The sequence below is a fragment of the Tiliqua scincoides genome, chromosome 5 (assembly GCF_035046505.1).
Source record: "Tiliqua scincoides isolate rTilSci1 chromosome 5, rTilSci1.hap2, whole genome shotgun sequence".
Classification (NCBI taxonomy): domain Eukaryota; kingdom Metazoa; phylum Chordata; class Lepidosauria; order Squamata; family Scincidae; genus Tiliqua; species Tiliqua scincoides.
The window spans coordinates 69,252,412-69,280,328 of NC_089825.1; the positions used below are offsets into that span (position 1 = coordinate 69,252,412).

At 42.8% G+C, this 27,917-nt stretch overlaps 1 protein-coding gene and 1 pseudogene across 1 annotated transcript in view; one reads left to right on the forward strand and one right to left on the reverse strand.

The window, feature by feature from the left end:
• TPPP (tubulin polymerization promoting protein) overlaps positions 1–27,917 on the forward strand; it is a 74,452-nt gene that overhangs the window by 15,212 nt on the left and 31,323 nt on the right. Inside the window, exon 2 of the mRNA XM_066628709.1 lies at positions 6,685–6,999. Coding sequence (XP_066484806.1) covers positions 6,689–6,999 — 311 coding nt within the window. The 5' untranslated portion in view covers positions 6,685–6,688. The remainder of the gene's footprint in view (positions 1–6,684; positions 7,000–27,917) is intronic.
• LOC136654499 (5S ribosomal RNA) lies at positions 1,748–1,861 on the reverse strand (annotated as a pseudogene).

Sequence of the window (27,917 nt, forward strand, 5' to 3'; positions counted from 1 at the left end):
TCACCAAGTCTAAATCTGGCGCTGCCTATTCCTTGCAATTGCTTCTACATTGGATTGCTCAGAATAGGCCACAATTGGTGTGGTATGCTGTCAGGGACAGGGTATTGGAGAAATTGGTATGGAGCTTGTTCTCTTGTAACTGTGTTTAGGATTGCAGCTGTTCAGCTATGGCTAGGAGCTTACTCTCTAGTGCCATCCCTGCTCTCCCTGCGTAGTGTGTCTCTTCATGTTTGATAATGCTGCTGTTATACAACAGAATAGCTAGTAATAGTAAGATGTTTTAAATGATCTTTTTACTGGCAGGGTTTTGGTGCTTTGTGTCAACTGGGGAATTGTGGAAAGAAAATGGTTTGACATTAAATGACTCCACTCTTGGCCTATTGCATTGTGCTTGATGAACCCTGGCTGTAACAAGTATCTGTTGTGTGGCTAATAGAATAAGTAGATTGTGCTTTCCCCCTACCCTCTTCCATCCTTATCTGTCCTGACATGATCTCTGTAGTTGAACTATTGACAGAGTGCTTGTCTTTTGTGCAGGCTGATACTGAAAGAAATCTGCCCTTATAATCCGGACTCTGCTGTGTCTTAAATGAAAGTCAAGTACCTGTAAAGTATTATCAGAGGCTTTGACAGAATGTTGGTTTTAACAAAGAAAGGAAATTGGGAGATTTATACCATTGAGTATTAGGTTGAATTCTGGGTATTTGTGGCATTTTTTTTCTGTTTAAAATCTTGCAATGTGAAACATGGTTTACTATCCCTTTTGGAAACTGAGTTCATATTTTGTGCATTGAAGGCCTGTGGGCACGACTGACTACTATAGACTTTGCCAGGCTTCATCCGTTCAACATTTCTGTTCAGTGCTAGAGTTTTTGTAGAAACACATGAAGTACTAAGAAAGAAGAGACACTTCAGCATGTGCAGGGGGCCTTTCAATGCCGTCAAGTAGCCTTAATCTGATGCATCTCTCTGGAATTTGGGAAGGGCAATGGACAAACCGGAAAAGCTTCCTGTTAGCCCCTGCACTATGTTCTCTAGAAAGTAATTGCTGCATTTTGTTTTGCTTCTATAAACTCTAAGGTGGAATCTACTTATTACATGTTTTTAGGTGGAATATGTTGATGCGCACTTGAAAAAATGTAAAGAGTGAACAACAAGTGGGGACAAACATGTCTTTTGCAACCATGAGTATCCTACGTTTATGGCCATTTGGTACCAGGATTAACTGTGGCTCCCTGTCTAGTGTCTTTTCAGAGGCAACCGTGGATCTGCTACTATATAATGTGTTTAGAGGCATATAGAAGCCCTCAGAGTAGTTATTTTCTGTACCCTGGTGGTGATCTTCAAATCAGCATAAATAGAGCATAAAATGTAAAAGAAGACTTATTGCTGTTCCTTTGCCACATGGGATGAGGAAGACCGAACATAGCTGGAAGGGAGGAGCCACTGATAGATGGCAAGGACTTTTATGGAAAACGGAGTGGTGATTTAGGCCTGAGGGGGAGTGACCGAGCTCAGGAAGAAAGCCTTTTAGTCCAGGGTGGTGATGAGGTTTTTTGAACAAGAACACAGTCCAAGGGCAAGGAGGGAGGCGAAGCCACTGGCATGGTCAATTCAACCCAGTACCCAAAGAAGCAGCAGGTTGGCCAAATGGCAGAGGACTCCAGGTGGAGCAGCCCCCTTCCTGCTCAGACTTCTGAGACCCTAGATTGGTTGGCAACCTTCAGTCTCGAAAGACTATGGTAGAAGCCTACAGCACCCAGTATTCCCAAGCGGTCTCCCATCCAAGTACTAACCAGGCCTGACCGTGCTTAGCTTCCGAGATCAGACGAGATCGGGCATGTGCAGGGTGACCCTAGATTAGGACACCCAAATCCCCAGGTGAGGCCACCTGCTGGGATCATGCCAGCAGAGGGAGCCCATGGCAGGGCCTGGTCTCCAAACCTGACCAGCAGCTAGGGGACACTTACAATGCATGTTAAAAATCCTGGCTTCTTAAAGATTAAAATCAAGCTCATTTTCAAATGCTAGAAACATAAGGAAAAGCAAAGTTAAAATAATTAAAACAGGCCCAAGAGCACAGTGGGCTTACAGAAGACTTTCATGTGTGGTGGAAGTAAAGAAGGGAAGATTAGCACCAGTGACAACTCTTGGTTTCAAAGAGCCTGGGGATTTTGCGGGTGTGTGCGCTAAGCTGCTGGGGATATTGCATTCCTCAACCCTTTCAAGCTGATCCCTGCTTAGAATAATGGCTAAATGTGTGCCAGTCGTTTCTGTGAAGACCACATGATATTATTTTGCAAGAGTGGTTTTAGGGCTTGTACTTGAAACGTAGGAAGGATACTCAAGTCTCCTTGTTCAGCATGTGGCATCAGTTACGTGCAGAAATCTTTCTGTCCTTTCTGGCTTGAGTTGAGCAAGGGGGTAACCTGGAGTGACACTCAGGTTTGTAACGAGCCACTCACCTGATGGTCTGCAGTGAGTGAGGATCATGTCCAGGTGACCAGACAAGAGAAACATTTTGCAAGTTGTAAGAAAATGGTTTTCTCTCCAGGTCAGCATTTCTCAAACTTTTGGAACTTGGTGTCCCATACCCCCAACCTGCAAGGAGTAATTTCTTCCTTAGAGAGGCATAAAGCTATAGGTAAGCTGCTCACTGGTGTGTGTGTCTGCAAGGATCCATGAGCTGGGGCACTTTCCAACACTGATGTCAGAAGGAAACTAGAACTGGGTATCTAAGACTTCTGCTTCTTTCCCTGACTAGCTGGTTTTAGGAAGGAAAAGGGGAAACCGCTTTGGCCAAAAGCTCCCATATGTTTCCTGCTCCTTTGCAGTTTTCCATGGTTATCATAATGGTTTGGGTGACTCTACTGCTGGGAGAAAAGTTTGCTCATGCTGGCTCTTTGCCTTCCTTCCTTCCTCCTTTCCCCCAACTGCACAGGAGCTGCATCTGGTACACCATAGAACACTGCACAGTGTCTCTTCTTTGCCACCGATTGGTCACAGCCAGTCCTGACCCTGATACATTGGGGGCAGGAACTTCCAGAATCAGGATTGTGGTGTCCTTACAGGCTTGGATCTTGATACATTTCATTTTAGAAATTTAGGCACTGTTGCAAGTCAAACAATGTTTAAAAAAATGTTCTGCACAGTGAAGGAATATTCCTTGGGAGAAATGCTTCACAATTTTGAAACACAGTTTGAGAGTTTGGTCAGATTGCTGAATCTTGGCTTTGTTTCCCTTATCTTTAAATGAAGCATTAGCATTTTCATGACTTGCTACAGAAAGAGGGAGCTGGGAGTACATAGAGTAGAAAACACAGCACTATCCAGTTTAAGTGAAGTACTTTTAAATCTCAGTGATTTCGGTCAGAAAGGGAAGTAGGTGCTTAAGGCTGCACTCCAATATGTATACCTTTACCAGAGAGTAACTACCATTGAAATAAATGGGATTTACTTTTGAGTAGACATGCATAGGTGAGCTCTTTAACTCTCTCACTGAAATAACTGAGTCAAAAGGGCTTAAATTAATATATGATCCAAATTCAGAAAATTGCATTTCTCAGCGTCTATGCTTGACTATGTTTCTATGAGATCTTGCAGGTTTGGAATATCCAGGGTAGATTTTTGAACCAGAAAAATGTGGTTTCCCCCTTTCCATTCCTTTTGCAACATTGCTGTTTACACCACACAGTGGATCAACATGTCACCCTGGATTGGTTCATAAACTGTTCCTAGAATAAATGAAATGGGAATGATAATCTGAGTTATCTGCCAGTATGAGCATAGTTGGGATCAAACATTTTGGGGTTGAAAAATTAGTGCCAGTGCCAATCTTAAGATTTGTTGATACTTCCAGTAAAAGCCACAAACTTCTATGTGTTTAGCTAAAGAGAATATTACTGATGAATGAGTTTTCAAAAAATTCATTTGACCTTTTTGGCTAACGCCCTGAATTATATTGATAATTCAAACAGATATATTGTAGTTACACAGGAGTTCAGATAAAACAAGTATATTATGGGAATTCTAATAATAATAATAATAATAATAATAATACAGGTATTTATATACGCCTTTCTTGGTCTTTATTCAAGACTTTATTCAAGGCGGTTTACATAGGCAGGCTTATTAAATCCCCATAGGGATTTTTACAATTTGAAAGAATGTTCTATCTTACAAGAACCACAACATTCAGGTGTTACTTTCTTGATCTGGTTTCACATTCTGGCCTCCATCCTCCCACTCTCAGAGCAGATGGAATAACTCGGCTTAGCTTGTCAGCTGCTTCAAGGTCGCACAAGGTGGCCTCAAACTGGAAACGTTCGGATGTGATCTTCAGGCAAATGGAGGCTCTACCCTCTAGACCAGACCTCCTGCCCTGGAAATAGCCATGGAAACTCTGGCTGGTCTGTGTTTAAGGGCCTGATGCTGTCTAACATTACAGCACTAACAGCTGGACTAATGAAGTATGTGCTGTATCCTATGGTGGGGGGCAGACACAAAGGTCCCCTCAACATAAGGGAACATTTGTTACCTTGGGGCTGCATTGCAGCTGCATCAGTGCTGGAAAGTTGGATAGAATTGGGCCCTTAATCTAATACAATTTTACCATATTTGCAATATGACAGACTTGACTTTATCTAAGATTTTCTATGCCTAAGAGATTATTTTTGGATTGATTAGGTTCACTTGTTTTTTTTCTAAAAGTTGTCTGGATTTCAGCTGTTTGATATAGGGTATATTTAGAGTCACTGGGAACATCTATCCGTTTCCCACCATTTTATGGGCTGTCTAGTGGCAGGGGTGAGATGCCTCAGTGGCACCTCATGGGAAAGGGGAGGGGCTTGTGCCTTTTGAAAGAGGCTTGTAAATAGCTACATACCTGGTGATCAGACATAGAAGCTCCTCAGACTGGTTTCATTACTGAAGTGTTTTGGACCTAAAATACTGTTTTTTAAATGGCTGGATCTTGACTTTGTTTCCCTTATCTTTAAATGGATCATTAGTGACAGGTGTGCAGGAGCATTAGTGACTAGGTCGGCAGGAATGAATAATAATAATAATAACAGGTATTTATATACCGCCTTTCTTGGTCTTTATTCAAGACTTTATTCAAGGCGGTTTACATAGGCAGGCTGATTAAATATCCGTAGGGATTTTTACAATTGAAAGAAGGTTCTGTCTTTCAAGAACCACAACAGTCCAGGTGTTTCATTCCGATCTGGCTTCACATTCTGGCCTCCATCCTCCCACGCTCAGAGCAGATGGAATAGCTCGGCTTCAGCTTGTCAGCTGCTTCAGGGTCTCAGGTGCCGGTGGCCTTGAACTTGCAACCTTGTGGATGTTATCTTCAGGCAGACGGAGGCTCTACCCTCTAGACCAGACCTCCTGCCCATAAACACACACATAACTCCTGCCCATAAACACACGCATAACTTTTGTGTGTTTGTTTACAAGGCTGCTTTAAAAATGAATTGCATCAAGCTCACAGATGGCAATCTTTGGATTCCTCAGATACTCGAACACATGATTTGGTCAAAACATCTATTTTCATTTTGTACTGGGATTATATAAACAGATTCTGTGGGTTTGGATGGCCGCCTCCATGCGTCAGCGCCACACTGTCACTTGTATAGGTGACTCTCGCTGTCTCCTCACACCCTACAGCTGCTGCCGTTCCCTGCAACTGTGTACAAGGCTGCTCTGGCACTCTTAGAGTCTTTCTTGCGTTTGGAATCATTGTGGGAGAGAGCACAAGGTGAACAGCCTTGCAATAAATGGGGAAGTGGAACAGGTCTCACCCTGTCTTGCCTGCTCACCCCCTTGTCCATTTCAGTGACTTTGCCCAGGAATCTCTCCTGCTCTTCTCTACATGCTGCTCCTCAGGCGGCAATCGCAGACTCAACTTGCTTTTTGTAGAAGAGAATAATAGTGACCCTTCCAAAGGCGATATAACTCAAGTTTTAAAAAGATGCCATGTGATGTTTCTAACGATGAATGTTGTTTGGTGACTCAGTGTTTGTTGACTGGCAGTTTAGCGTGTGAGCTAAAAACAGTTGCAAAGTAGTGCATCTGAGATAGCATGAATGTTGTATCTGCAGTGTTAGATCTAAGCGCACTGAGGCCTGCTTTGCATGCTGGCTGTACAGCAGCACAGTAAACCCAGTGATGGAGCAGGTCGTACCATTTCAGATGGGAGGCACCATTTTTGAATGCTGCTCTGTGTGTGTTTTATAGAAATCCCTACCTGCAAATAGGGTAGAGTGGGGGGACTAGAAGATTTTCTCCCTGATAAAATGTAGCACAGGGGAAGGGTGGCTTTGAGGTTGGCTGTCTTCATGCTTTGAGGTTGTTGTAATTGCTTACAGGGGGGAGACTTCAAAAATGGCACCCTTCTCCTGGAGCCTGAGAGTGTGCCGTTCTCTCTATCATCTCATTCTACTGTATGCGTTGACCAGACTTCACTCATTAAGGCCAAGTAATTGCCTGATGATGAAGTAGTCAGGTAAGGGATACCCACATGGGTTATTTCAGGGCTTAGGGCAAGAAAATGCTGTATGGTGGTTTGTTGTTTTCTTAAGTCAAATAGGGCAGATATATTTAGATATATAGTCTGATTTTGTTCATGATAGCAGGGAGTAAGTATACTGAGATGCTAACTATCTCTTTGTCTCTTTTTAGCACAATGGCTGACAACACAAGTAAGCCCACCAAGCATGTGAATAAAACACCTCCAAAGTCCCCTGCAGATCCTGCAAAAGAAAAAGCAGCCAAAAGGTTGTCCTGCGAGTCAAACAGCTCCCATGAAGGGGCCACTGCACCAGAGCTAAGTGCTCTTGAAGAGGCTTTCAGGAAATTTGCCATCCATGGAGATACCAGAGCCACAGGAAAAGAGATGCATGGGAAAAACTGGTCCAAGTTGTGTAAGGACTGCCACGTGATCGATGGCAAGAATGTGACCCTCACCGATGTTGATATCGTCTTCAGCAAAATCAAGTAATTTTTTCCTCTACTTCTTCAACCTTATTTTACATTTTTTAAAGGGAAGAAATGTTTATATTTCTGTGAACCTGAGTTAGTGCTGTTACCCAATTAAAACTTGGTTGGTTTAGGTTGCAATACTATGCATGCTCTCCTAATAGCAGGGTCGGACCAAAGCCAGATAATGGAAAAATTGGGGGGAAAAGAAAAAAAAATTGTGATTTCAGTCTTCTACACCTCCATACTAGTCATATTTTCAATCCTGATGAAGTCAATTTCCCTGTCCTGTTGCAGTTTTTTGTAAATTGCAGTGCATAGTCTGATGGCGTTGGGTCATTCTGTACACCCAACGGCATTGACTAACAGCACAATCCTATGCATTACTCAGAAGTAAGCTCCATTTTATTAAATGAGACTTACTCCTAGGTAGGTATGATAGAATTACAGCCTAGGAAACCAAAACTGATCGGCATCAGCTGATCATTATCATTTTTGTATGCACAGAAATATCTGCTTGTGCGTGCACTGTTGGTCTATTCCTTTAATGCCAAAGAGAAATACTTAATGAGGAGTTGATTATTTTCTTTGTAGCTGATCTAAGTATTTAAGACAACCCTTTATGTTTGTCTTTTTTGGTGTAATTTTCTCTTGGTTCTTTTGATCCCCAACATCAGATAAGTATTTTTCGCTCCATAAGACGCACTTGACCATAAGATGCACCTAGTTTTTAGAGGAGGAAAACTTACTTTTAAAGTAAGCCTGCCCTCCCCCTGTGGTGCCTGTGCAAATGAGGACCTTGCCCCCAGTGCGGACCTTGCCCCCGTTGTTCTCCGCCAGGTGCCTCCCCCCCTCCCGATGGCAAAGCAACAGAGCCGGGAGCAGGGCATCACCCTGTGGGAGATCGCCGAGATCGAGGTCCCGCCCCGGCTCTCCTGCTCCTGAGAACGCCTGCAGCGTTGCAGTATTCACTCCGTAAGATGCACACACTCCCCCCCCCACTTTTTTTGGGGGGGAAGTGCGTCTTATGGAGCGAAAAATACGATACCTTTTCTTTCTTTTTTTTGTTCAGAGGAGAACTAAGCCCCATACAGTAGGAACTCCTTTTCCGTGCATATATATTATGTATACATACACATTAATATATACATACACACATGCATATACATTGTGTATGTGTGTATGTATGTATATATAAATTGAGCCACATATTGATTATTAACTGCCTAAATTTGTATATGAATAAAACAATAGACCTAAAGTTAAAATAATATTTCCTTGTTTTTAAACGATTCACATGTACATTGTAGCAGCCATCATTTTAGAAAAGTTATGCCTTGTGGTATCAAGAAAAGGGAAATGCATCTTTTCTAAGTTAGTACTTGCCAACTGCATATCAGGGCGTGTTAATAAAACCGTCAGATTGATCATCAAAGCTAGAAAACCAATGTCCTTCCTTCCAGCATTACCATTGTTGTTTTCACCCCAGCTCTGACGTGTGTGTTGACTGACGGTAAACTGACTTTTGTCCTTCTGAATATTGTAGTATCTGAGGGCTAGATTTGTATGACACTATGTGAAGAGATAAATTTATAGCAGATGTCTGCCTGTTTGCTTGGTTGTAAGCAAATACTTTTTTTAAAGTTGAGGTTTTTCATATATTTAGCAAGGAGCACCATATCAGACACTGTAGAAATAGTTAATCAAGAAATTAAAATTAGGTTTGAATCTTTCAGATCTCTGGTTTGAATAATGTTTAGCATTAACTATAATTAAATTACTCTCTCCCTACTAAATGTAAATCCCTCCACTTGAAAAGGTGCCTCTTTGCCATGTTTTTTTTAAATGAGCAAATATTCAAATATGTCATCCCCTACCTGCAGTGTGAAGTGTTACAATGCAGTAAGACCTGTGCCTTGTAATTCTCCTGGCCATGTTGATCACTTCTCTCATTTCCCACTCCCATTCCTTTCATCCCATGTGTAGTAAATGGTTGGATTATGCTGACATCCCTCTCTGGGTTGCCTTTGGCAGATGTCAGCAGCTTAGATGAAGCAGTCTTCAGAAACTAACGCAGTGTTGAAATCAGCAGATTGTGGCTGCAGTGTTTAATACTGCACCATTAATTTCCCATTAACAAACTTCCTCCATCTATTGTCAAAAAAATACAGTATGTGTTTTTGCCATTTCCTCTCTCTTAAGTAACCATATAAATAAAGCTTTGATATGGGTTTCCTGGTGACCGAGAAGTAGACAAATTCTCACTCTTGTAAATGAGATGATGCAAAACAAACCAAAATGGGCAACAATGATAATTTAGTAACGATTCAATTGCTCTTGGGAGGCAACACGTCCTGCTGGTGGAAATGGAGGATGGTATAAACGTGTGGGGGAGGGGTGGGATGTTCAGAAGAACTTGGTTCAGAGCTACTGTATTGTCCACAGCAGGGGTGCCCAAACTGCGACCCTGGGGCCACTTGCAGCCCTTGAGGCCTCTCAGTGCGGCCCTCAGGGAGTCCCCAATCTCCAATGAACCTATGGCTCTCCGGAGATTTGTTGGTGCCCGCACTGGCCCGATGCAACTTCTCTCAGTGTGAGGGCAACTGTTTGACCTCTTGCGTGAGCTGTGGAATGAGGGCTCCCTCCACTGCTTGCTGTTTCATGTCTGTGATGCAGTAGCGGCAGCAAAGGAAAGGCCAGTCTTGCTTTGTGCAAGGCCTTTTATAGGCCTTGAGCTATTGCAAGACCTTCATTCATTCATATAAGTTCATCTTTAAGGTAGACTTTGAACACGCTGAGGTATTGTTAAACACTGTCCATTATTACACACGCATGTATGGAGAAGCTATTGAAATATATATACGTACGACTGCGGTCGTACTTGGATTGTGCCGACCTGGCCACGGTGATCCATGCCACAGTGACATTGAGGTTAGATTATTGTAACACGCTCTATGTGGGGCTGCCCTTGACAGTTCGGAAACTGCAACTAGTGCAGAATGCGGCGGCCTGTGTAGTTACTGGAGGTGGGCGGTTTGACTCTGTCAGTCCACTTCTCCAGCGTCTGCATTGGCTGCCCATTCATTTCTGGGCCCAATTCAAGGTGCTGGTTTTGACATTTAAAGCCCTATACTGCTTTGGGCCAGGGTATCTTAGAGATCGCCTACTCCCGTACAATCTGGCTTGTCCTCTTAAGTCATCAGAGAAGGCCTTTTTACAAGTGCCGCCGCCTAGGGAGGTACGTGGGGCGGCAGCAAGAAATAGGACCTTCTCAGTAGTGGCACCAATGCAATGGAATTCCCTTCCCCTTGACTTAAGAATGGCTCCCTCTCTTGAGACTTTTCGGCGAGGCCTGAAGATCCTTCTGTTTAAACAAGCCTTCTGAGTTCTCGGCCTTTTTAACATCTTTTCAACACCTTTTAATATTTTTTTAATACTTGGTACAGGCCTGATTCTTTTATGATTTGCTGATCTATGCTCTTTTTACCTGATTACTTTTTATCTGACTACTGTTTTTATGATATGTGTTACATGCTTTTATCTGTTTTTTATATTATGTTTTAAATCTGTTTTAACCTGTTGTAAGCTGCCTTGAGTCCCTTCGGGGAGAAAGGCGGGGTAAAAATAAAGTTGTTGTTGTTGTTGTTATATATGAGCACCAAAACAACTTGAATAAGAAAGCAAAAACCATGAGAATAAGTCATGCATGGATTCCTAAAGAATGTTACACACAGTAAGGAACCAGTTGGGGTAACAGTTGATAACTGCGTTCCTAACCCAGTGGGCAGTTAGTTGCAACCTGTATAAGAACAGATGAGCATTGAGTTCTGAGGCCTGAGGAAGTTACTGTAGCCTTTTGGGAAGCCTACCAGAGTTGTGGGTGGAATGTGTATTAGCTTTGGCTTTAGCTTTAGTTCTACTTACTTTAGTTTCAACTTTTTAATCATAGTTTTCCGTTTTAGTTTCTAGTGTTAGTTTTTAGTGTTGACTTTTACCTCTTATTTTTAGCCTCCATTTTCAGTTTTATTTTTTTTACTTTTCACTTCTATTAGAGCTTTAGTTTAGTTTTTAGTTTTTTTTAAGCATTAAAAATTCTCTCGCTTTGAGCTCTAGTTTATACAATGTTTATCTCGAAAAACTTATAGTCTAGTAATGGAGCGCAGCTGTGAAAACCTTAGCATATTTAGTAGTTTCGTTCTCTGATCTCAGGCTCATTCAGGCACATGTATTTAGTATGTAGAAAGGAGGACAGAATTACCTGTTCTATTTATATTGTTTTTCTCTTTGAGCTTGTGTAAATTCACACAATTTATATTTACACAAGTAAAGTCCACTTAAGATGTGGGCCAACTGTATATCAAAGTGTGTTCTTTCATTCTGTTGACTAAAAAAATTAGGAAATGAGCTCCTTACGTATATCATAGTAGAAGGTGTCTCTTGTAGAAGGCACCCAAGGCACAGCAAATATTGGAAGATGCAATGGAAGGCAAAGTTCCTATACCTTTAACTATTGTACAGAAGAGGGAATTTTGGAAGGTGCAGTCTTTTAAACCTTCCATGTTGAGCTGCACCTGCCAATATTCCCTCTTCTATATACATATATCCCTCTTCTATAATGGTTAAATGTATTGGCACTGTGTCCTCCATTGTATCTGGTCACCCTTGGAACATGCATCACACATTCCCTGATGATTCTTAAGAATGAATTTGAACTCTTGGGAAAAGGAGACCAGGGATCCAGCCAAGAACATGCTAATCTGGGGATTTTTACGTTGTCTGTTTATTAGTACAGCCAATCCTAAACCATTTACTTAAACATAAGCCTCACTGAGTTCAGTTGAGCTTATTCCTGGATAAATTCACACGTGACTGCGAACTTAGGATGCAGAATTCAGGTTTACTTAGCCTGGCATTTGGATAACTTTGGTAAAGGATTTTGATTCCATTTAAGTACATTTTGTGTTGAGGTATTCAGCGCCATATCAAGGCAAGCAGTGAGTGTCTCTCACCTTCTACGGGTGGTTTTAAGACGCATCAGCGGTGGGCTGAAGAATTGCTTGTTTGTGGGGTTGTAGAGTGTTAAGTGATGCTTTCAGCATCTAGAGAAGTCGCAATTGCTTTGAAATGTGTTTCCATGGGAGGTCTCATCTCCCTTGTGATGATGGCACATCTGTAATTGTTTTCTCCTTTCAACCCAGCGCTTCTCATTGCTTGATTACCAAACTTTGTAAGGTAAGTCACCTGCAGGCTAAGGGAAAATTAAATGTACTTATTAAAATTTGTGCCATCTCAAGAAAACTGGCTGGAGGCAATTAGAAAAGGGGTGGGGGAGAGAATCTTGCTACAAGAAGCAAAATGTAACTGTCTTCCTGATACTTCATAGAGACACTGAGTATGTTTGGTTTATTATGGAAGAGAGGGAGGGGCCAAAGTCTCCTAAAAATAGACCCGAGGGAGTCCTGAACAGCATTTGGGGATATTGCTTGGGCAATATATACATTTTCATTGTTTCTCAGGGATAGCAACTACTTATAGAAATTGAATACAGCAGAGAGGCTGTACAGCATGCTGTCTCACAGTAGTAATAAGAATAATCTCTACATATTAGGTATTTGGGGAGGGGTGACTTTTATTTTCAAAGCATGGCCACAATGAAAACCAGTGAAAAATATGGCCCTTAAGTTGCTTATTCTGTGTTATTATTTGAATAAAAAATCCAAATATTGCTGCTCATTCTGGCATGTTGCTATGGCTGCAGGCAAACCTGAATGACATCATGCCTTGGATCTCTTGTGACCATTTATTTAGATAGATGTCTCCATAGAAACATTTGTTTGTATGTTTTTTTCCTCTTATGTTACCAAGTGTAACATTTTAAATGTGGGACCAGGCTGCTATCAAAAAGTATTGCTAATATCAAGAGACACTGTAAATATACTCGGGCCTTTTCACACCCAAAATTAAGTAATGGGGGAGGGGGGAAGAGAAGAATCAATCAAAGGAATAGCCACCTTTTTGTGAAGGAAAAAAAAGGCTTCCTAGGGAGAGCTCTTGCAATGTGCTTTGCTTGGACTTCTGTAAAGTTCCACCCATGTTGTAAACAGCACAAGTTCAAATTGCCAGGCAGCTGTTCCCACTATGCTGTTCACACAGATCTCTTGGAAAACTTCCTACCTGAGGCCAACCAGGCTTGAACTGAGCTCTAGCTACCATACTTCAACCGAACAAGAAAATTGGGACCATTGTCCCTAACAGGTGTGCCATGTAGGTGGGATTTGGCAGGGAAAGAAAACACAGTCTCCCCGTTTCTCTTTATACATGTTTAATATTATTGTCACAGACATCAAATGCTTGTAAGGAGTGAGCACTTCATAGCTGCTTTCGGTTTAGAACAAATCCTTTTGGAGATGAGTCTGAGGTATGTTGTGTTTGCAGAACACTTTATATGGTCACTGGAGATTTTATAAATACTGCAATGGGATGAGATCTTCTCAGGGTTAAAATATGCACACTGTTGGACATTATGATATAGTCCCTAAAAATTGGTCAATTGTTTAAGCCTTTGACTTGGTAAAGTTAACTGCTTAGCAAAATGAAATGGAATACTACCAAAATCTCAGACTTTTTATTGAGCTGTATCAGTGCTACAGCGGCATCTGCAGGAGAAATACATGGGTGAATTTGCCAACCTAAGATGAGTTGTGCTAAGGGTTGTTGTGCTGTTGTAAGCCAAGTAACCAGTGTCAGTGAGAGCCACTTGATTCACTGGCATCACTGAGGCCACTTGATTCATTGTCTGTCATGGAGTTGCAAAGCCATAGGGGCCTGTTTGGAAGGAGTCACTGAGCAGCAGCTGGACTCACGCTGGTCACTTCAGGCAGGCTGTAGGCTTTCCTTGGGGTCTGCAGGGTGTCTTTGCCTATGGGATAGCTGCCTGTGGGGAGCAAGGAGAAGTGCAGAGGGAGTAACAAGAACTTGGCAGCAGCATCAGTCACACCAGTTCTCTAGATTGAGAAGCATACTCTGTGTTTGTGATGGAGTGTGGTTCCAACCAAGTGTTCAGGCAAAGTGTTGGGGGTGAGAGCATGGTGGCTCAGAACATTACCTGTCCTTCTCCTGGGAGGTCTGCAGTCGAACTCTACAGAGGGCCAGTGTTCAGCCCACTGAATGATGTAGCCTAGAAAAACAAAAGGAATACAAGTGAGTGTGTTTGGATGTAGCGATTCTCTTTCTCTCTGGCATTCACCCAAAGTGAGCAAACACTCCCAGTTTGTAAGTGTTGCAAAAGGAAGGGATGGTTTGGCCACGCAATTGTTAGTTTTATAATTTTGGAAGGCAGAATGGCAGGGGGTAGAGACATGAGATAGAGGTGCAGTCATCACTGTGTGGTCTCACGGTATTCTCCCCCCCCCCCTGCTTATTTGTTTGGGATGCACCAGCCTTGCTTCCCTATTGGTGTAGGTGAGGTTTTACCAGCATTCCAGTTGGGTGCGTGGAGTCTTCCTGGGGCAGCATAATTTCAGATTCTGGGAAGAGCAAGTGTTAACCACATACCTTGCCATACATTTTGTAAAGTGCTCCCTTTATGCACAGAGTGTCCTTTCACCATGGTTTCCATCACCTAAAACAGAATGGTATAGCCCCGTGCCATGTGCCCTGTCATTTGAGATGTAGTCTCCCTAGCAGTGGGTTTTATACTGAGACTGAAGTGCTGTGATTGGCTGTACTGTATTTTATGCTCCATTGCAGGAAATAGTGGGGTGAAGGGTGGCAAGACTTTTCTGCTGGTTCTCCTTTCCCTATTGTTCCCTATAGGGTAGGGATGAACCACAAACTCGGATGACTCTAGAATCGAGACCCCAAACACGTGTTTTCACTGACTCATGCACACTCAAGTGGCGCATGCTTGGAAAGTGGACTAATTTGGGGACTTGGAAATTTTTCTTGGGAACAAGTGGAGATGTTTAATCAGTTGGATCAGTGGGCCAAATTTTCTGATTTTTTTTTCTGTGGATGAGGGAGGGGAGAAGGAGGAGCCCAATGGATGGGGGAGGGGATTCTTCTTGCAATTGGAACTGACTGAATAAGCTAAGGAGACTGAGTAAGAATAAGGCTAAGGAGGTGGGCAAAGCAGGGGGAGGAGGCATTTCCTTGCAATAAAAGAAAAACGCCTTCCAAACTTGTGGCTTTGTGTTCAGGCTTGGCAGGAGTACATACCTTTCTGCACATCAATCATCACTTCTGATTAGGTCAGTCCCACCTACCTGGCCCGAAACCACCTCTGTGTGCTCACCTCTGTTCCATACCTGCCCATCTACCGCTTCTGTCTGCTCTCTCGAACTTCCTGTCCCCTCCCACCTTGCTGAGCTGGCATGCTGCTCCTTCTAAGGATGGAATTGGGAGTTGTGGTGGCTTGTTTCTGGGTTTTGTAAGGAACCAGTAACCGTTTTCTGCACTCACTCAAAGAATAGCAGAGCTTTTGTTTACAGATGGGATGGGGACATCCATGGATTGTTAAACGAGAACCCCCCCAACACACACCACCAGCAGCTCCTGTTTTGTTTTTGCAGAGTCACATCTGACTCGTGTATTGAAAAGACTCAGAACTAGAGTCCCACAGAGTCCCAGAGGCCACCCATTAAGACTTGTGCATGGGTTGAGTTAAAGGGAGTAGGGGGCGGGCTTGACTTGAGTCCTACCAAGGTGAACTGGCATATCTCTGCTATAGGGTTACTTTTACCTACACCAGTTCTGTCATTGGAGTAGCATTTTTCTGGCATTAGGGATATGTCTGTTGCCTGTAGGGGTGTGTGATGTAGGGGTGTGTAGTGTTTGTAGCTCCTCCTCATTTCACTTACATCACTCCCCAATCTCCTCCCTATTTTGGCCTCTCTGCTGGTGAAGCTGTACCAGTGTCCATGGTGCATTTGTCATTAGGTGAATTTCTATGCTAGCTGGGCCATTGTTGTGCTTTTGTGTGTGTGGAGATAAGCTGGTGAATATCAAGGGTAGGCTGTTGGAATACCAAATGGTTTTGGCTGCTCTGTCTCTTCCAAGATATTGCACAGCTAGAGAGAGGGTACAGAAGAGGACAATGAAGATGATCAAAGAGTTGGAGCACTTTTCTTTTGGATCTTTTAAAATTAAAAATAAAGATAGCTGTGGGAAACTTGAGGGAAACTTATAAAACTATGAAGAAAATGGAACAGAGAGTTTTTCCCCCCGCTCCCATAATACTGGAGCTTGGAATTACCCAATTAAGCATATTGACCATAGGTTCAGGAGAGACAAAAGGAAATACATAATTACAAATACATAATTAACTTGTGAGTTCACTGCCACGAGATGCTTTGGTGACCACTAGCTTAGATGACTTTAAAAGAATTAGACACATCCCTGTCATTGGAGCTTTTAGTTCAGAGGGAACATATGGCCAAGCATCATATTGTGGGGATGGCCAGTCACCTTCAAGGTTATAATATTTTATTTTTTACTTCCCCCAATTATGATAACACCCGATCCAATAACTAAAAACACCAGTTAATAGGCTAAAACGCTTGCTCCTCATTCATCAAATTAATGCATGCAGCCCTGTTAGAGAGCACGTGTGACTGTCTGCTGTGCAGAAATAGTTACAATTTGCACAATGTGAGTAGTTGTTTTCCGGCCCTGGTCTATACAGAAAAGGGATAACTGTGAGATTACGGTGTGTCTCCTGAGAGAGCCTAATTTGTGTGCCAGATACTAAGTGGATGGCTTTTACTGGCTCTCTCTGCTCTTCTGGCCTGTGTCTCGAATATTTCAGTATGCTGACCTGAGTTGGGGAATCTGTGTTATGCAGCTGTTCATGTTATCCTAAGCTCTTTTCATGTGAATGTAAATCAGGTCAGAGTGAGCTGTATGGCTGTGTGCAGAAGCTAAACAGCTGGTAAACTTGTCCTTTCTTATTTTCTTGCTACAGTGTATGGAGAGTCAGTCTGATGCCAGGTGTCTGTGTTTATTTAGTTCTTTTTTGGTTTAGCATATTCCGTAAGTTCACTGTTAGGCCTCTGCAGGCTTACCCATGGAGAGCTCCAAGAACAAGCTTCAGTGACTATCATTTTGCTAGCTGATGGGGAGCAGGGTAGTTGGTTAACCATCAAACTCATAATCAGCCCCATATGCTGTAGCTGGTGCACAAGATACCCGGATTCTCAAGCATGTTGACAGCAGGGCAATGAGCCTCAAGAGTTCAAAATGCCCTCGTTTGCTGCCCAGGTTGTCCTGGTGGATACTGCTGTCCAGTAAAAGGAAAACTTTCACCTCCATGATGGACCTCCTCCTACACCAGAGCATACAGACTAAATTACAATATTATATGCACAGCAGTGCAGTGGCATCACTAGGGTTGATGCCCCCTTTATTTTAATATATAACAGTACAGGTCACCCAACAATCTGTAACCAACAAAAAGCTAGTGGCAAATTTGACACTCAAACAACTGTATAAGTATTACGCCTAGAAGTTGAAGAATATTACTGAATAAGTACTATGTTCTAGTATTAGCTCTGATACATGGAAATGAGAGCTGACTCATACTAATACTTTATTGGTTCCCTGCTGTGTCATAACACCTCATTGGGTCTTGGAACAATCAGCCTCATTGGTCAGTTTTGAGTTTTAAAAATTGACTTTTTGTTGCATAAGACAGTTGTGTTTTCCTTTTCTATTATTTGGCTATAATATTTTATAGAATACAGATACTTCAATGCTGTTGCATTCTGCATTAAATTTGCATTCGGCATTAAAATATGCATTGAATGATATATAACGGGGTGTCCAAACCTTTTGGTAGGAAGGCCACATTATCTCTCTGATGATGTGTCAGGGGCCAGGGAAAAAAAGAATTAATTTACATTTAAAATTTGAATAAATTTACATAAATGAATATATTAGAGATGGAACTTATATGAATGAATGAAGGTCTTGCACAAAAGACCTTGTACAAAGCAAGCCTGGCCTTTCCTTTGCTGCCACTGCTGCTTCGCAGACATGAAACAGCAAGCAGTGGAGGGAGCCCTCAGCCTGCAGCTCATGCAAGAGGTTGAACAGTTGCCCTCACGCTGAAAGGAAATTGTGTCAGGCCAGCACAGGCTCCAGCAAGTCTCCAGAGGGCCAGAGGCTTATTGGAGACTGGGATCTCCCTGTGGGTTGGATTGGGAGCCTCTAAGAGCCTCAAATGGTCCCCGGGCTGGGATTTGGGCACCCCTGATATATAACATGATGGTATTATTTGAACGTACCAGGATTTTCACAGTTTTGGCCAATAATGGTGTCTGCACCCCCTAGTGGTGCCACTGGTCCCAGTTTCTAATTGGTGTGACAATGTTGTCATGTGGTCAAGCAGGCAAAATTAAAATGAACTGAGGCTGTGAATTATTGCTGCTTTTCAGATATATTTTGGAGCTAAACCAAAGGAAGAGGGTGTGGCTTTCATGAAGCAGTGTATCAAAATGGCTTTGCTACTGCAACTCTGGCTGAGCAAATGTGATGCTGTGTTGTGGATATAGATTGGCCAGAGATCACTTTCAGTTGCAGAGAGACTCCATTAATCATGATACTAGATTGCCTGGCATGTAGCTGCCTGCATGCTGAAATCCTGGGAATAGAGTTACGACACAAGAATGGAAACATTTGCTTGTTAAATGCTAACCAAGCAACAGATGAACTGAGTCCTTGGAGTTGTGTGGGGCATGATCACAAGAGTGTAGTGGGGGAGTTGGGCCCAAAAACTGCAGTGCAGCTTGTAAATTGCATCTTGTTACGTGATGGACTCCCATCGAGAAACAGCCTTTGCATGCTTTGGCATGGGCACTAATTAGTGAGATGTTTAAGCGCTATACATAGATAAGTGAGGCTTTTGTTGCTGAAAGACTCTGAGTTAATGTTACATGAAACCATTCCTCTTCAGGTTTTCACATAGACTTCAGTGAGGTGAATAATATCTAGGAATCCAGTTTTTGAAATGAGGAAAAACCCAGATGCCAAATTCAAAGATGCTTGAATATTTGCTTGTACAATCTCTTGGTAGTTATATTCTCCTGTTTTTCACATTTCAGGTTGGTGGTGGGGAGAGGTAATTCTAAATGTGTGAAGCACAGGCATGTGGTTTTAAAGATCACTACTGTCTTTTATTAGCAAGCAGAATCCTCTTGCTGAAGCCCATTATAATAAATTAGGACATCTCTATAGCATTGCCTTATTTTTGATCCTTCTTTTTATTGTGCAGTTTTTCTGTAACATTCAGATCTTTTTTTGGTAAGTTGATGAGCAAGTATGATGGGCAATGACCTGCAACCACCTGAATCATGATCTGTTATCAGACCATCAGAATGCAGGACCTCAGATCAAGATTAACAACTTGTCTTGACTCTTAAATTGATGCTCACTTAAATACGTTGCTACATGGAATCTCCCTTTTGAATTTGCATAGGTTGAACATATCACCTTTGATGCTATTACATCGCTTCACGGCATGTGAAATATTCCATACAATGTTTCTTGTTTTTGTAATTTTATTTTTGTTTTCTTGTTCGAAGATGATGAGTATTTTTAATGGAAAGGCAGAGTACAATGTTTAATAAATACCGTTTTGTGATGCTGCACTTTAGAGTGGCCAAGACACAAAATCCAGTACAGGCTACATATAGGTGAAGACCTATACATATACAGGACTTTGTCTTATTTTGTCCATAGCTAATTTGTTACCTTAGATCTCCTAGGCCACTTGTTCAAGACCCCTTGTAGGCTGTAATTCTGACAGCCTGTGTAGTGACCTCTCCTTTTTAAAAACTTATTTTCCTAGCTATGGACAGTGAATGCTGCCAGCCAAGCCCTCTGTGTTTATCTCTGTTTTGGACTTCCCATGGAATAACTGTGGGTGGGGTGCATTGAGGTGAGGGGAAGACATAATTTTTTTAGAACTCTTGAACTATAATCATGTTTCCTGCAAAACATTCCCCCAAACACCATAAGTGTAGGAGATTCTCCATAGCAACCAATGCTAGGGTGAATTATAACCTCTGTTTACATTTTGAGGTTGCTAAACAAGACATTTAGTTAGGAAGAAAAGGAAACATGGTTTAATTTTTCCCTAGAGGGAAAATGGGAGGCAGGACACAACAACAGCAGAAATTGAATTTAGCTGAGGTAAACTCCTGAAGTAATTTAGCACTCCTATTTCTATCACTGTATTCCTCAGGGGAAAAAGTGAAGATCTGAAACAATTATGTTGACTCAGCATCTTCCTTGGTGTGCGGGTTGTATGTAGGGGAGCTTGTAATGTGGTAGCATCTTAAAAATGTGATCATACATACACACACTCTGAATTGGTGCTGTTCAGAATTCTTTCCCCACCTTCTGTATATTGTGTAGGATGACTTACACAAGTGAAGAGAATTGGGGAGATTTTATTGGGAACTGTCCTGTGGCTGCAGTATTCTTGGAAGATGTCAGAGACTTCTCTTGGAGTTTCTGGCTGTTCAGACTGAATGAAGTATGTGAGTACAGTACTTGTCTTCTCTCGCTCTCTGTGTTTTTAGATCTTTTCTACGCTCTGGCTTGCAATTAGAATTTAACCCACCTGATTTATGTCATGTGCCTTTCTGGAGTTCATCTGGATGGAGGACTGCCCTCTTAATAATGGAGGGTTTTACCTAGACCAGTGGTTCTCACACATTTAGAACCGGGACCCACTTTTTGGAATGAGAATCTGTCAGGACCCACCGGAAGTGATATCACGAACGGAAGTAACGTCATCAAGCAGGAAAACTTTAAACAATCCTAGTCTGCAGACCTACCCAGGTGTAAGTCCCATTTACTATCATTGTTAAAAGAATATATATAGTAGCTTGTACAAAGTACAGGTCTGTAACATTTCCCCAAATGCAGTCACATACCAGGGTAGCATCAAGTCTAATATATTAACAATAAAATATTGAAGTGAATGGGGACCCACCTGAAACTGGCTCGCGACCCACCGTTTGAGAAACACTGACCTAGGCCTTCTAAGAAAAAAACAGCAACTATGATACCTCACAAACTCATGTAGTATTCTTTCCCACAATTGCTCAAATATTCATATAGTTACACGCAGTTAATTTACATTTTCCTTTTCTTGTTGGAGGCTTCTAAATAGCCACTCATTTATGAGTAAGAATTTTTAAAAATATACTTTGTCTTTTTCAGGCTACCATTGGGTGTTGAATGACTAATGCATACAGACAGGTGAACTCAGAAATATTTTTATGGGCTAATGATTTCTGGGCCATTTTGCCCCTTGTGCCTAGGAGCATTGTCAATGAGCGTACAGCTGCGGACAGGAAAATCACAGTTTCCCCTCAGCCATACTGGTATGATGTATGTGTTTGCAAACAGGTTTTTGCTCACCAGTCTTTTTTTTAGCTGTACACTTAAATCATCTTAGATACCTCTTAAAAGTGTAATGTGTGAAGTGGCCCTATCATGAACAAAGATTAAAAACTGTGTTCTTTTCTATTTGTATGAGGTCTGTTAGAATTCAAATTACAGGTTTTCCTTCATTTAAGTAGTTTTGGGCAGTTAAGGGCAGTTTGGTTTGAAATTCTCTCCCAAATAGCCAACTGAAAAGGGAGGAGATAAGCATCCCCAAAGTGCATATAATAACAAGCTCCTAGCCATTCAGTGTGGGGAGATAGTTGGAGATGAATCACTGCTAAATTGAACTATTTCAGAGAAAGTTTGATACGAAACAAGTGCCCTTCTTGCACTTTTATAAACAAATCTAGTTTTGTTAGAAGAGCTGCATTGTCCCTGCTTCAATCCCACCTTACGTTCTGGTGGTACACCAGGTTACTGGAAGGTAAACCAGACTTGGCAGAACCTGGAAGAGAGTGTCCCTAATCCTTGCCAAGAGTTGAGGCCCTTGCAAGCTAATTAAATGTCCATTTGTTCCCTAATTTTTTTTTAGGGCACAATTGAGTTTTTTTAATAATGCAGAAATTTCCAGGTGGAGGAAGTGAATTCAACCTTGATGTCACAGATTGCAGCCAATCGGCACTGTACCTATCTTGCTTCTGCAGCTGATATGCCGAGCTGGTCCCTTCTTAGCTTGATCCTGAACTTACATATAATATGGCATTCACAATTCAAATTATGTGCAGGTTTTTGCACTCCAGGTTTGAAATTCTCCCTACTCTCAGAGTTAATTTGCTTTTTTTCTCAGCTGAATTGAGTGCCAATTGGTACCATTTATAAAGTTATGAGTTTGTGTTGGGTTGACATATAGGAGAGAAGCAAAGGTCCTTGCTGTGATTTGTGGTACCATCCAGATGTTCTTTGTTGTTTTAGTACTTTGCAGCTGCATGAATTATGAATTTATCAAGTTATAGAAATCAATAAGTGAATTGTTCTTGTAATGAATTATTTTATAGTTACAATGCATAGAACTGCCTAAGTGTGCTGCAAGATATCTGTTTATAGCCAAAAATATTTTATAATAATAAATGCAGACTTGAATCTAATGAGTGGACTTATTAAAGGACAAACACTCATTGTGCATTTGTTAATCTTGTTCAATTACTGCGTTGGTCTGTGCTTAACAATTGTGGGAAACTATCTTGTTTAAATAAATGTTAAGCTGTTTGTATATCTTTTTCAGCAAACAGAAGAGGCCATAGGTTAGTGGCCTTGATGTGTACTTTCAGGGACAAGAATGCTAACTGAGATTTCACACATCTCCAGTCACTCCAGAGATCAGGGCAGGGTAGAAGGGTGTTCTGGTGCCACTTTGATGGCATGTGCAAAGAGGCCTTGCATCAGAATGTGAGGGGACAGGGTGTGGCATGAAAGAATCCTAGATGCTTTCCCTTTCCCTTCCCAGACTCCCACGTGGCCTGTCAATAGCCTCTTTTCTGTGGCATAAAATACTGAGCGATTAAGACAACAAACTCTTAACAAGCCAGTAGGTTTTAGTTAAAATAGAGCAATACCTTGTCTTTCAGTCACTTTCATCATTTTGCTCTTTCAGCTGTTTTCCGTGATAACCGCACTTCAGATTTCATCCACTTGCTTTCCTGTTTTGTCCAAGTTCATCTAACCTTCCACAGTGCTTCTTGATGTTTTTATGTCTATTTTTCTTTTAAGTTTTGTGTACATTCGAAACCCATCTAAACACATGCATTTGCTTACATGTGTTATAGATCAGGGGTGTCAAACATAAGGCCTGGGGGCCGGATGCGGCCCGCAGAAGCTTTTTATTTGGCCCTCAGCTGCTGTGCCATGCTGAGGTGTTACCGCTGAAAGGGCAGCCCACTTGAAAATTGAGCTCTCCCGTATCTTGAATATGATCAAGATATGTATATTTCCTGTCATTTGCAGCTAATGAGTTCCCAAGTGAGAACAAGTACTTATTTTTGGTCATGAACTGCCTAATGACATCACTCTCGGCCCTCAGCAGGCATCATGAATGCTATTCAGCCCTCTGTATGAAATGAGTTTGACACCCCTGTTATAGATGGTTGTTCCCGTTTTTTGCCATCCACAGTAAATTTGCAAGCTACCGTATACTCATGTATGTCAAAAAAATTATGCCTAAAAATTAGCCTTGAACAGGGTGACCAGATGTCATAAAAGAGGACAGGGTCCCCCAAAAATGTAGGGCATGAAAAGATAAAATCTAAAAACACTCATATATTGATTTCATGTGGTTAATTTAAACACCATATTACTTATTATTATTTTTAAAAATATATTATATGGAATTTATTAATTACAAGAAGGCTCTGCGCTGTCTGCTCATAGGGAAAAGGAAGACATTTAAGTTCTTTTCCAAAACACAAGACTAAAAAATAGGACATGTCCTGGAAAAAGAGGACCTGGCCCTGAAAACCTGGATTGACTTATACATGGGTCAATACAGTGAATAATGCTTCTAAGAGCAGCTGCCTGGTGAGGTGGGGGTCGGACTGGCTGAGAAGCAGGACGTGGGGGGGAGTGGAAAAAAGGAGTGTTTTTACATACCGGTAATTATGGTATTCAGAGGCAGCAACAAAAATGGTAGCCATTTTAGCTCCTTTTGCAAACTGGAAGAGAAGTGGCTTATGGGAATTGTACACTCTATGAGGCTGCTGCTATGGGGGTGCAGCACTTACTCTTCACAAAGCCTATAATTTCCATAACCACTTTCATCTCCCTTCCTGTTTGGAAAAGGTAATATGGCTCATTTTTTCCTTTTTGCTGCTGCCTCAGAGCAATTCCTAGTAAGTCGTTCACAGAGAACTTCACACACCCCTCGGTTTTATCCCTGATTTATCCGAGGGTCATAGAAAATTCTATGGTTTTTTGCTTAAGAAGCTGCCCTCGACTTATCTGTGATGTCGACTTATAGGCGGGTGCCTGCGGTGTATAAAGCCCTGCTTTGTCATTTGCTTATTTTTGGCTTTCATCCTAGCTCTGGTCCCTAACCAGACAAAAGTGCAAGGCATTGCTGTATTGTTTTTGCCAAGGTGAACATTGAGCTCCCCCCCCCCCACTGACAATAAAAGATTAGTAATACTGGCTCCGTAACACAGGGGTCCATAAGGGTGACTAAAGGCGCAAGCCTAACCTCCAGTTGGGCTGGTGCATGCCCCTTGTGCCTGCCCAGGAGAGTTCCGAACATGCCTTAAAGCACATTTGCACCTCCTTGGGAGTCAGCTGGGCTGGTGCAGAGATGCACGCCAGCCTGCGGAGGCTGGCTACAGCCTCCGCACCGACTCAGGGAGGGAGGTTTGCATCGACTTGAGCTCAGCCAACGCAGGGGTCTGGGGAGGGCAAGGAGGAGGCAGGAGGGAGGCATTCCGGAGCAAGGGGAGGGCGGTCCTGGGAGCAGGAGTTGGGGCTGGAACCTGCCTGTTACGCTGGATCCCAACCCCATTTCCTAAGCAGCATGGACCAGCTTGAAGCTGTTCTTTTCTCCTTGGAATTATGCCACCTCCTAAGGTGGTGCAAGTCCAAGGAGACCCATTGGGGCCATGGTGACTTACCCGAGGGCAAGGGGAAGAGTTTCCCCTTGCCTCCGGCTGAGCCACTTCTGGCCCCAATCTTGTGCTGGATACAGCGCGGGCCTCCTGGCCTGCCTGTTCCAGTGTAAGATAGGATTGTGCTGTAAATAATATGTGCGAAATGCTTTGGACATTTTAGCTGACATTTAAGCTACACCTTATGATGCAGGAGAGAACTCAACTTGGGGCTGTTGCTTTTATGCTCCTTATGTGACCCCACATAAAGAATGGGTGAACAAAGTGTGACAGTCGCAGACTAAAGACTCCACTTGGATGTGTCCCTAAGTTAGGATGAGGCTGAGAGTATTAAGGCAATAATGAGGAAAGAAAAAAATGGAGTAAGGTCATGACAAGCTTTGATATTTGAAAAACAGCATCCCTGCTGAAGTCCTAACGTGCTGCAGAGAGATCATTGTCACTGAGCTGCATGAAATCCTCTGTCTCTGCTGGAGAGAAGGTGGAGTACCTCAGGACATGAGGGATGCAAACATCATCACGCTGTACAAGAACAAAGGCGACAGGGGTGACTGCAACAACTACCGCGGCATCTCTCTCCTTAGTGTTGTAGGAAAGCTGTTTGCCTGAGTTGCACTAAAGAGGCTCCAGGTACTTGCAGAGAGCATCTATCCAGAATCACAGTGCTGATTCCGAGCCAACAGGTCCACCACTGATATGGTATTCTCCCTTAGACAACTGCAGGAGAAATGCAGGGAACAACGACAGCCACTCTTTATAAACTTCATAGATCTCACGAAGGCTTTCGACCTGGTCAGCAGGGACGGCCTTTTCAAGATTCTCCCCAAGATCGGATGTCCACCCAGGCTCCTCAGCATCATCAGAACTTTCCACAAGGACATGAAGGGCACTGTTGTCTTCGATGGCTCCACATCAGACCCCTTTGACATCCGAAGCGGAGTGAAGCAGGGCTGTGTTCTTGCACCAACCTTGTTTGGGATTTTCTTTGCTGTCCTGCTGAAGCATGCCTTTGGAACTGCAACAGAAGTCATCTATCTCTGGACTAGATCAGACGGAAAGCTCTCCAGACTGAGAGCAAAGTCCAAAGTCCAGCTGAAATGTCTGCGTGACTTCCTCTTTGCCAACGATGCAGCTGCTACTACCCACTCTGCCAAAGATCTCCAGCAGCTCATGGATCACTTTAGCAAGGCCTGCCAAGATTTTGGACTGACGATCAGCCTTAAAAAAACACAGGTCATGCTTCAGGATGTGGACTCACCTCCCTGCATTACAATCGCTGTGCATGAACTGGAGGTTGTCCATGACTTTGTGTACCTTGGCTCAACAATCTCCGACACTCTTTCTCTCGATACCGAGCTAAACAAACACATCGGTAAAGCAGCTACCACGTTTTCCAGACTCACAAAGAGAGTCTGGTCCAACAAGAAGCTGACAAAACATACCAAGATCCAGGTCTACAGAGCTTGTGTCCTGAGTACACTTCTGTACTGCAGCAAGTCATGGACTCTTCGCTCACAACAGGAGAGGAAACTGAATGCATTCCACATGTGCTGCCTCCAACGCATCCTCTGCATCACCTGGCAGGACAAAGTTCCAAACAACACAGTTCTGGAACGAGCTGGAATCCCTAGCATGTATGCACTGCTGAAACAGAGACACCTGCGTTGACTCAGTCAGGTCGTGAGAATGGATGATGGCCAGATCCCAAAGGATCTCCTCTATGGAGAACTCGTGCAAGGAAAGCGCCCTACAGGCAGACCACAGCTGCAATACAAGGACATCTGCAAGAGGGATTTGAAGGCCTTAGGAGTGGACCTCAAAAGGTGGGAAACCCTGGCCTCTGAGCAGCCCGCTTGGAGGCAGGCTGTGCAGCATGGCCTTTCCCAGTTTGAAGAGACACTTGGCCAACAGACTGAGGCAAAGAGGCAAAGAAGGAAGGCCCATAGCCAGGGAGACAGACCAGGGACACACTGCACTTGCTGCCAGTATGGAAGGGATTGTCACTCCCGAATCGGCCTTTTCAGTCACACTAGACGCTGTTCCAGAACCACCATTCAGAGCACAATACCGTAGTCTTTCGAGACTGAAGGTTGCCAACTAACTAACTGCTTTAAGCAGCAACTTAAAGTAATATGTGCAGGAGGGGAGTGCATAAGGCCAGATCCATCAAATGGGTGAATGAGCAAAAGAGAAAACAGTGGAGCAGTGTGAGAAAACAGAACACCATAGTTACAATGAGATCAAATGAAAACCTGAAGCAAAGGTTTTGCTGACGCAACAGAAGGATATCTGCGGGTACTTTAATGTTTGGACTTGTGTAGTCTTAGCCCCGAAAAACATGACATCTGAACTAGTGACATTGTTCAAGAGTGACAATATTTATATTGTGAAGTACTTATTTTGGAGTTACAACATTATTTTTTATTTTATTTATTTATTCTATTTTTCACATTTTTATACTGCCCTTCCTCCAGAGAGCTCAGGGCTGCTTCCCTCCTTCTTGTGCTCACAACAACCCTGTGAGGTAGGTGAGGCTGAGAGAAAGTGACTGGCCCAAGGTCACCCAGGAAGTTTCATAGCTGAGGGGGAATTTGAACCTGGTTCGTTCAGGTCTAAGTCCACCACCCAAACCACTACACAACCCTGGCTCTCTTATTCTTTTTTTGTGAGCAATGAACCTTTGGGGGTGGGGGACTGTTTCTAAAAAAGGGGTCTTTATTTTTACACCTGGGCTATTCCTTAAGACTAGACTTGCATTCTTTTTTCTTTTTTAAAGGGGGTGGGTAGGTGCATGTTGGCAGATGTTTATGGATAAATAGCAGTGGTGCCTTAATAGAAGCTCATGCACTGCACTGGAATGTTACTCTCCGCCCCCATTCCCTTCCCTTTCACTCATTGCTC